Below are 10,221 nucleotides of genomic sequence, written 5' to 3'. Positions count from 1 at the left end.
GAATAAAAGGTTGAGTGATGGCCAGCTCAATTGATTGTACATTGTGATTTGACTCGAAATCGTTGTTGCTTGACTGTCCTCCTATCTAGAATAGAATGTTTGCCATAAGAGTGTTCAGTGGTCACTTGGATGATGGTGTGCTCATCAATCTTGAACAGAGATATCTTGTGGCCATTACGCTTTGTGTAAAGCGAGTATGATCCTACGTTTGGAGCGCTCTCTAACACCTTTTCCCAAAAGTCTGTAGTCTTGAGGTGTTCGTCAACAGACTTTGAGTAAAATCTCAATGAGCCTATCCTATAGTTGATACGGTTGAGTGCTTGCCAAGATCGGATGTTGACCTCCTTCGATACCTTTAGACTCCCATGGGGAGAACGTTCGTTGCCTGCAGCCATCGAGCACATGTTAATGACTTGATAGGATATTTGAAAGTGATATGATGACTGTATATATGTCCAAGTTCCAATGAGGTTAGAGACGGTGGGAGCACACCGGTCAAGTCTTGGTCGTACGACCAACCAAACTTCAGTCTGGTCAAAGATGATGGCAAAGTCTTGTCTCCAAACTTATGATTGTAGTATGTACCAAGTTCCAAAGAAGTAATGCTGACCGGTATGACTCCTGGAGGAATGGCCTCATCAAAGTTAGGACCAAGTATCAGAGTGCGAAGTGTGTCGGGGAGAGAACCTTGATGGACATAGAAATGATCACTTGTTAAGGCTACGAGTAATGAGGGAAGCATTCCAGGTTGGATGGAGTTCTTAAATTCAATGCCCAAAGAGAGTGTAGTGATCGATTCTGGAAATGAACCAGGCATGATCTTTTCACTGAGACCGCCAGTAATATCTAGGGTCTTGAGATTTGATGGTAGGGATCCAGGAATGATTCCTTTTGGATAGTTACACGACAACTCGGTCAAGGCAGGTGGTAGTGAGCCAGGTATGTTGAGCATGAACATACGACCAGTTGTCAATGTTTTAAGTGATGTGAGCGTTTGAAGTTGGACATCGATATCCTGTGAGAAATAGAAGCCAAAGGTCAGTCGCTCCAATGTCACAGGCAGAACATCATTCACAATAGGTTGATTGTAGTGATTGCCAAAGATCAACTCTTTGAGTGGAGGCAAGACACCGGGTTCGATAGTCAGATTGTAGAACTTGCTAAACTTGAGTGTCCGAAGTGATTGAGGTAGTACTCCAGCTTGAATAGGCTCAACACACAATGGGCCGAGTATCAACTTGTTGAGGGTGTCAGGCAGTACACCAGGTAGTATGATCTTGTAAGTACTTATACATAGAGTTGAGGCTGTTGTTGGCAACAATGTGTTTATCTCTTCATCTCTCCACCATTCAATGTACAATGGAGTGCGAACAAACAACTTGTTCATACATATACTAAATCGTTTGTTGACCAATCCAAGTCTTAACACATCGACCTCTCCATCGTATTCCCAATAAGTGTTTTCCAATAACTGTTATTACTATATCGGGTAATGTATTCATCCTTTATCTCTAACTCTATCTCTTTGTCTTCTTCAACAATGTGTGATTGTAATGGATGATCTGTTGTTCTCAAAAAGGCAAACTTCCATTTTTGGTTAATATTGATTTATTGTTTGATTGAACGAGAGTATCAGTAATTGATTGAGTGATCGATTGAATGGAATTTAGTCTTGAATGAAACAAACACCATTTCCCATACGACCTTGAGTTGGAAGCTTGAAAGAGGTTTCGGACCATCTACTATCTTGGGTGGAATACAGATAACTGGAATCGAGAGTAATTAAAAGGACTCCAATCTCTCCACAATGTACGATTGTTCCAAGATGTGGACAACGAGCCAATATGAATGGCTGATTGTTTGCTAAATTGTACCGAAGGAAACTATGATTTGAAAACAGAATATAGATGTTGCCATCTCTATCGAAGCAACTCGATTGGACACTTCCGACGAGTGGTAAGTAAACAGAGGTAATGATGCCAAGTGTCTCGATGTTGTGAGATGTGAGTGTGTAAGCGGATAAGCTCGATGTGTCTTTCTGGCCAAAGATATACAGTGTGTTGTTGTTGCAGATGGAGTTTATGTAATATGGACGAATAGGAAGTTGTCCAACTCGACTAAACTGTCCAGTTTCAATATCGAACCGATCCACGCGGTCCAAAAAGTCCCCCTTGTATCCACCAACAAGGTAGATGTGCCTGTGGCCATCATAGGATGCATTGATGCCATAGCCACCCTTGACTCCTTCTATTTTGGAATGGTACCATTGTTTATGTTCCAAAGAGTATCGGGAGTATGTATATTGTGTACTATAGCCTCCAATTACATAGACATTGCCTCGAGCATATACAACTGATGTCCTAACGCTATCATATTGCTTTGGGCAAACTGTGGCCTGTGTCCATTCTAAAGTGTCTAAGGAGAACAATGAGAATTCCTTTCCCAATGTGATGACCTTTGGACTGTTAGCCTGAGCCACGACCACAACTGATGAAGTGGATTGAGTGGTATCTTCGGTGAGCTCAAAGCATGACTTTATCTCCTCAATGATGCCATTGATCTTGGCTATATCCGTCCGTACACCATATTCTTGTGGCATAACCAAAGCATCATTTGCAATGTGTTCAGAGTGATTCCTGATCATAGTCATCAGTTCAAAGTCACTTAAATGTCTATCGCCATCATTCGATTGGTCTAATGGAAGTGAGTTGTTGATGAACTCATCGATTGATGTGCAAGATATGATCGATGTGATCATCTCGAATACATCTACATCATCATCGTTGTTGTTGTTGGTATTTGTATGCTTCAAACAAATGATATGATTGATATCATTGATTTCTTTGATTATCTCGTTGACTATAAGTTTGGTACGCTCCATCTGTTCTTTGATCGGTTGCTTGACCCTGTGTTCCTGTGCCATCAGACATTTGAACAGTTGTTCAAAGTGATTGCTCACATCTTTGAGAGTATTGTCCATCGTCTGGTAGGTCTTTGCCGATCGTTGCAATGTATTCCAAAGCAAGTTCAAACGAGGTGTACACCACAATGATTGATAATCTCTCTTTCCTTTGCACTCCTTCAACTTCTCAACATTGTCAACCTTATGACCATTATGATTGATCGTCGAACAAACATTACAAACCAACTGTTTGCAATCAAAGCATATTATATCATCTATCTTATGATGTATTACACATGTTGTTAAACTATTAATATTATTCATCTCCATCTCTATCTTTATCTCTCTCTCTATCTCTATCTTATTTGTATGTTTGAATGACGTGTGTGGTGATTAAGATAAAGATCTGTTTGCCCAAATTTAGTAATGTTGTTACCATCATCATTTCCAAGTATCACTTTATTACTTCTCTCTATGTTACTGCGTGACAAAGTGACTTGGGAACTTGAGGTTGCACTCTGGGTAGTCAGGGAATGCTATCTTATTTGGATACTCTCCTCTGTTGTTATACATAATTATAAAATGTTCGCCTGGTCCAATGTTCAATGATCCATTCTTAAAGGTATGTTGTCCATAATCATACTCCAACTCCGTTGATATAATATCACTTGAGAACAATAACCTGATATTACTAATACTATCCTCTCCAATATTGGTTATTGTTGCAGACCATGAGTTGTTGTTGTTGTACAAAGTGTTGTTGTTGGCAACCCTTTGATGTTGAACCTTCAGTGAGCAAGTCTGGACAACATCCTTCTTCAATGATGTATGCTCATCAGGGTCCTCAGGTGGAGCTGGGATTAGACGCTTCAACTCCCTCCTCTTGCCAATTCCAAACTTGTTATTCTCTTTATCGAATATAATGTATGATTCTGTATGATTGATCAATGTATGTTAGTAAGAAATTGATGACGTGAGCGTAGTTGATTGATCTTACTTCTGAACCATGATAGACCGAATATTGAAGTACTCTGGAGAGGTGATTTACCAATTCCAAGACAACGATAACGTAGTCCTCTAATGTAGAGTGTAACAAAGTATGTTGATGGCTCGACGACCATCTTCTCACCTCCAGCTAGTCCAATAACAATCGTTGGGAATAGGCCCACTTCATCATCACTGTACTGCATGCACTGTTGAGTAAACAGTTTGTCGTCACAAACTCCATCAATGTGACAATAGTTCTCGGTGAGATGTTCGTAGAGTGAATCGTATGCGGGCGAGGCCAGAAGAGTGAATGAAGTTCCAGAGTCAAGGATAGACACGCCAAACTCTCGAGAGCTCAGTGTCAATGCATTCTTCTTTGATCCACCAATGGAGATATATGTTGGCATGATACTGTAGTGACTGGAACCAAGTGAGTACAATGGCGTGTATGACAATGACTTGGAATAGTAGAATGGATTGAGGTCACCAATCGTCATCACTCCTGTGTAGTGTTCATCGATCCAGAGTCCAAATGTCTTTGTAATATTATGCTCATCAAACACTGCATCAATGGCCGACTTCCAACAATCCTTGCAATCCGAGTTACCCATGCCAAGTATACCATACAGCAACTTCTTTCCCTTTGTCTGGCTATAGATTGCTCCAAAGTTAAGAGTGATATCATCCATCTCTGAAGACATCTTAAATTGATCTTTCGACAAATATGCTAAGAGTTGATGAATAATGTGAGTAAGATGGACAAGTTATTGATTGATTGATCGATTGACTTACAATACAATGTTGTACCATCCATGTATCCAAGTTCGAGTGCACATACTCCATTTGGATGATTGTTGGTACGAAGACAATAGTTTTCTGGTAGTTGACAGAGGTCTGATTGACAAGACATGAACTCCATGTTCTTGGAGGGTCTGTAAAATGGTTTGTCCTGAGAGCATGAATAACATGAAGTTGAAGGTACTACTAATACATTTGATCCAGTGTCCACTATCACCTCCTGTTCAATACCTCCTACCCAAACACTTGTCCTTATCTCAATTAGGTCTCCCTTCATCTGTGAGGCATACATGGCTGTTAGAGTAGAGAGTTATGGTATGAGTCAGTAATTTTGATGATTGGTTTGATTGATTGGATGGCAAGTATACATACAAGGCTCGCTGTCATTTATTAGTTTAATTGATTTGGAAGTCACATGTGACTCTATTTGAGGTATATTATACACTGGACGTATTGGTAATGAGATGGTCTTGGCATCGACCTGGTGCAATGTCCATAATGATGATGAAATTGCCAAGACCAACAACATCAACAATACTTTCCTTAATGATCCAACTTTCATTCTTTCTAACTATCCATCGATCTCAGAAGTGACTTAAGTGATATGGTATACTTAAGTATAAATAGTTAAAAGTTGGCTCGTGTCTGGCTACATGATGTCTTAAGTCATACATCATATCATACATTGATTGAAGTATGGACCAGTCAGCGAGAGTATGTGTGTATGTGTGAGTGTGTGCGAGTGGCTTGATTGGTCCCCATCTTAACTAAGTTAGGTTGAGCAATCTTGAACTACTATATACACTTCATCAACTAGTCTATGTTTTCAGAGTACCTTGAATGATAGTGATAATCAATCGCTCTTTAGGTCACATGAGCTGTATTGAAAAGTAATTGAATTGATTCATGTCACCACCCATAACACGAACTTTCACACACCCTTTCGTTTAGGATTCAATCAAAATGATTTGAAGTTCCATCTTTCTTTATTTGTATAATGATTTGGTTGTTTTGAGGGAAAACTCTGGACTGCATCCGCGAAGAAATAAGAAAGGCTTTTGCCTCTATGAAGAAGTATCTTGATCAATCAATCAATCATACCATTTAATCATTTATCCCTAGACTTAGATAATGGATAAATATATCTTACAAGTAATACTTCTTCTGATTGCTTGTCAATGTATCAGTTCAGCTGATGATCAATGTACGTCACTCGATAAATGAATGGGTGAATAAATTAACAATTAACTGCCTCCACACACCTATAACATGCGCTAACCAGACTGAGGCCGACATCTGCTTCAACTGGGGATGTAGCGGCGGCGCATGTGTAAAGGTATCCTCCAAGACCTGTCCCCCAGTCAAGTGCCAAAATATCGATGGCTGTGACGGCACCCTTGGATGCCATTACAAGCCCAAGTGCGTGGCCCCAGACGCCTGCACCACGAACACTTGTAATGACAATGGAGATTGTGTGTCCGCGCCAGTAATATGTCCACAGACCGACAAGTGGTGCACTGACTACTCATGCGACAAGACCTTGGGATGTGTGAGCACTGCCAAGAGCTGTGCACCAGCCGATCCTGCTCCATGCACAATCTACTCTTGTGTTCCAGGAGTTGGATGTGTCTCCAAATTATCCAACAGTACCGAGTGCACTTGTTGCGACCCTAAGTCGACACCAATGTGCATGGTGGCCAGCTGCGATGCACAATCCGGAAAGTGTGTCTACACCAATGTCACTGTGGACGACAACAACCCATGCACTGTTGATGCTTGCAACCCAGTCACTGGAGCGATCACTCACACTCCCAAACAGTGCAAAGGTTGCCAGACATGCGACCCGACCAACCCTCTTGGTTGCAAGGACACAGACAGTGTCTGCTCAAACGGAAACGCATGCAGTGTGGGACATTGCAATGATGGTCAATGCTCATTCACGATGAGGTCATGTGATGATGGCAATCCATGCACAAAGGACACATGCGATGCTGCATTGGGATGTCAACATCCCGATATGGTCTGTCCTGACCTCGACCTATGCACCGTGGGCACATGCGTCAAAGGTGTGGGATGTTCATACACCAACGCAACCTGTAGCTCTGAACAATACTGCACGGAATCATTATGTGATAAGAGACTTGGATGTCTGAAGTTCCCAAGACAATGTGTTCCAAAGAATCCACAATGTCAGATTGGTGTATGTGATGTCAATCTCCAAGCGTGCAAGTTCACAGATATCCTCCCAATCCCAGACATATGCAAGACACCCGCTACCACCTCCACTACCACCTCAACTACCACCACGACTACCACTACCACTACTGGCGGCCACACTTCGAATCAAGGAACTACCACTGGCGGAACAACTACCTCATCATCCGCCACTGGACGATCAAGCCACAATGTATTGATCATGTTGCTTCTTATTGGCCTTGTATGTGCATTATCACTCTAATAATAAAAGTCCAACTTCCAACTTCCAGTTTCCGTTTTCAATTTCCTGCGGCCACACTCATTGGAACACGACTACAAAACAAAAAACACAAAGAACATTCGACCAATGGATGGTAGTAGGTAGCTTAGCTAAGCTTTTAATGCTTACGACGACTTTTATTCGTGGGAAGCAATGAAACACTCCCGGTGATAGTGCAGCGCACACTTGCTGCACTTCAAGATGGGCCTGGCAAGAGGCAAGGCAGTGGTGGCCTTGCATGTGAAACATCTAATGGCTTTAGATGGCGTGCCGGCTGCGTTTGACACGGCTGGCTGAGGTAGCAGTACATGTTGTGTTGACTGTTGTTGTTGTTGTTGGAGTTGTTGTTGTGAAGGTGATTGAGGTGACATTGGTGGACTGCTGTTGGACGACGATGAAGACGAGGACTCGAGGCCACTGGCAGCCATGGTCAACTCGGTGCCAGCGGGACAGATCTGCTCGGTGAGCAGCTCCACGACTTGGACGAGTGGGATGAATGACTGGCTGTTGCGCTGCTGGTTGAACAGGTCGCACACATGTGAGAGACCATACTCGAGCAGCAGGTTGAAGGACGCCAGCTCCTTGGTCGAGTTGCGATGCTTGACGGGGGTCTTGAAGCGGCTGGACTGGGGTGGCTCGGGGTTGGCGCAGCTCACATGGCGGGTGATGTCCACCTGCAGTTGCTGCTGCAGACGGTCGAGCAGCTTGGGTGTCAACACGCTGGACAGACTGCTCTTGATCTCAAAGTACTTGTTGCGTGACAGGATGCGAGGGATCTGGCCGACGTCTGGGTAGACCTTGGCCTGCTCGGTGGACCAGTAGTCCGAGATGCGATCCAGTGAGTGCGAGTTGATGAACAGCGACACGACGATGAAGGACTCGACAATGCTGGTGGTGATTGGGAAGCGGCTGCCCAGGTAGTGGGTCGAGGACGTGGTGGTGGACGCGGCCTTGCCCTCATTCTCGCGCACTTGCGAGATGATCTCGGCCAGCTGATAGATGACGTTGTAAAAGATGGTCTGGAAGCAGTCCAGTGGTGTGATGTGTCCCTCGCGTAGTCTATTGGCTTGCAATGATGATAGTTGTTGTTGTTGGGTGTTGGAGTTGGCGTGGTGATGGGCGTGGGCGTGAGCTTGGGCGTGGGCATGGGCGTGGGCGTGAGCTTGGGCGTGGGCATGGACGTGGACGTGTGGTTGGGCGTGGTGGACTGGCACATTGGCGGCAGCAGCGGCAGGTTGTGGCAGTGGCTGGGGCTGTGGACGACTTTGCATTTGTAGATGTAACAGGATTGGAGATTGTTGTTGTTGGTTGTTATGATTGTTGTTGTGGAAGTCCTCGGTGATTACACTGAGGACGCTGTTCAAATAAATAGGTTGTTGTTGTTGTTGTTGATGTGATACCGAGGCAATCTTGGGCGAGGCAGAGCTACTGCGTGGCGAGACGATTGGCGAGGATGGTGGGGAGGCAATGTTGGCAGAAGAGGGTGAGGTCACGGCCGACGAGTCGTCAAAGTCACGTGAGGCACTCATGTCCTCGTACGAGGCAGTGTCGATCAGGGCCAACAAGTTGCGATGGGCAGTCATCTCGGAGATCTGCTGATCCGACGCAGCGCTGCAGTAGTTCTTGGACGACCTGGGCGACATCTCTGGTGATGAGCGTGCCTTGTTATTGATATTGTAGGGATGGTATGATGGTCGGGGACTAGTATTGCTATTGCTGTTGGTGTTGCTGCTGTTGATGATGGCCTTGTTGGGGGAGGTTGGCTGCTGCTGTTGTTGTTCCAGGGCCAGTGTGGGAGGCATACTGAACAAGTCGGAAAATGAAGTCAACTTGGGCGTCGCTGGCGATGTATGTAGTGAGGGCAGTCTTGGAAGACTGTCCACGTCAAAGGAGAATATCCTTTGCATTGAGTTGGGTGGCGGCAGCATCAGGAAGTTTGTTTGAGACATTATGATGTTATTGTTTGAATGTATAAATATAATAGTTGTTGGAAATGGTATTGGTAATTAATTAATTAATTGATTGATTGATATGATTGAGTTGGCTGATGATGATGATGATGATGATGGTGCCGGTGTTGGTGGAGTTAGGGGGGTGGGTGGTTGGTTGGTTGGGTCGGGTCTTGGTTGGAAAGTGGCCTTTTGTACCCAATAATAGTAGTAGTTGTTTGATTAAGCTATGTGTGTGTCTATGAGTGATAGATAGGTACTTTGGAGTTAGTATTGATAGATGGATGGATGACGTGACAATAATGAATGAATGAATGAAAGGAAAGAAGAATTAGAAAGGGATAAGATGTTGGTTCGTGCAATGTAAGGTATGTATAATGGGGTATTTTGGTAACGGGTATTGGGTCACCATCTTATCTTATGTTTGTGTGATTGATTGTTTGTGTGTGTGTGTGATTCGTGATGAATCTTTTTTGATCAAAAAAGAACAAAACAAAAATCCGGAAGCCAGGCCCAGAGTGTGAGTCAGTGGCCCATTTTTGTCCTAAAGTGGTCAAGTGTGGTGGGGCTTCGCGTCTGTGGGAGAAGGCACCTTGAACTTGATAAAAAACGACGAGTGTACACTCACTTGGTGCGTGTGTGGGGCTGGAAGTGATGTGGCACAGGCGACAAGGGCTGGTAACGTGCAATGCTATATGCATATTGTTGACCAATGATAGAACAAGTGATCAAGTGATTGTGATTAAGTGAGGATGTCAATACTTACATCAACTTATGCAGAAGTGGTTAATTATGCTTGTGTTGCTCAGGTAGACTTGGAGACAAAGGTTCCAGGGTCGGGTAATCAGTTAATTAAATGTTTATGTTGTGTGGTGTGTATGAGTGGACCGAGGTTAAGACTGATTGATGGCTGAGGCTGATTGATTGGATGAATGAATGAATGAATGAATAAATAATTAATTAATTTACAACTGTTTGGATTTAAAGACAGATAATGATTTATAAATAGATGGAAGAGTATTATGAGATTGGTCGTGGAATAGTTCCAAACAGATAAATATGGTTAAGTGTGTGAATGATTGAATGATTGAATGTGAATGTGTAGAATG

General features: G+C 43.5%; 6 protein-coding genes across 6 annotated transcripts; 1 reads left to right on the top strand and 5 right to left on the bottom strand.

Annotated features, from left to right (window-relative positions):
* Positions 1-26: 26 nt before the first annotated feature.
* On the bottom strand, positions 27-1,387 carry SAMD00019534_005900 (hypothetical protein; the record flags this gene model as incomplete). Its single annotated transcript, XM_012904023.1, has 3 exons — positions 27-412; positions 493-1,160; positions 1,221-1,387. 3 exons carry the CDS (start codon positions 1,385-1,387, stop codon positions 27-29), a joined length of 1,221 nt encoding a protein of 406 aa, XP_012759477.1.
* Positions 1,388-2,079: 692 nt separating this feature from the next.
* On the bottom strand, positions 2,080-2,980 carry SAMD00019534_005890 (hypothetical protein; the record flags this gene model as incomplete). Its single annotated transcript, XM_012904022.1, has 2 exons — positions 2,080-2,247; positions 2,327-2,980. 2 exons carry the CDS (start codon positions 2,978-2,980, stop codon positions 2,080-2,082), a joined length of 822 nt encoding a protein of 273 aa, XP_012759476.1.
* Positions 2,981-3,379: 399 nt separating this feature from the next.
* On the bottom strand, positions 3,380-5,216 carry SAMD00019534_005880 (hypothetical protein; the record flags this gene model as incomplete). The annotated part of the gene is made up of 5 exons (XM_012904021.1): positions 3,380-3,461; positions 3,546-3,834; positions 3,900-4,616; positions 4,682-4,981; positions 5,060-5,216. The coding sequence occupies 5 exons, from the start codon at positions 5,214-5,216 to the stop codon at positions 3,380-3,382; spliced, it is 1,545 nt and encodes a 514-aa protein (XP_012759475.1).
* A 666-nt stretch (positions 5,217-5,882) lies between these two features.
* Positions 5,883-7,145, top strand: SAMD00019534_005860 (hypothetical protein; the record flags this gene model as incomplete). The annotated part of the gene is made up of 2 exons (XM_012904020.1): positions 5,883-5,891; positions 5,970-7,145. The coding sequence occupies 2 exons, from the start codon at positions 5,883-5,885 to the stop codon at positions 7,143-7,145; spliced, it is 1,185 nt and encodes a 394-aa protein (XP_012759474.1).
* SAMD00019534_005870 (hypothetical protein) lies at positions 6,327-6,572 on the bottom strand (the record flags this gene model as incomplete). Its single annotated transcript, XM_012904019.1, has 1 exon — positions 6,327-6,572. A coding segment is annotated over one exon (246 nt), but the record flags the coding sequence as incomplete, so codon positions are not given.
* Positions 7,146-7,300: 155 nt separating the features above from the next.
* SAMD00019534_005850 (hypothetical protein) lies at positions 7,301-9,112 on the bottom strand (the record flags this gene model as incomplete). Its single annotated transcript, XM_012904018.1, has 1 exon — positions 7,301-9,112. The coding sequence occupies one exon, from the start codon at positions 9,110-9,112 to the stop codon at positions 7,301-7,303; it is 1,812 nt and encodes a 603-aa protein (XP_012759472.1).
* Positions 9,113-10,221: the final 1,109 nt, after the last annotated feature.

This window comes from Acytostelium subglobosum, assembly GCF_000787575.1.
Source record: "Acytostelium subglobosum LB1 DNA, scaffold: scaffold1, whole genome shotgun sequence".
In the NCBI taxonomy this organism is placed as follows: domain Eukaryota; phylum Evosea; class Eumycetozoa; order Acytosteliales; family Acytosteliaceae; genus Acytostelium; species Acytostelium subglobosum.
This window is presented reverse-complemented; position numbering and strand designations above follow the sequence as displayed.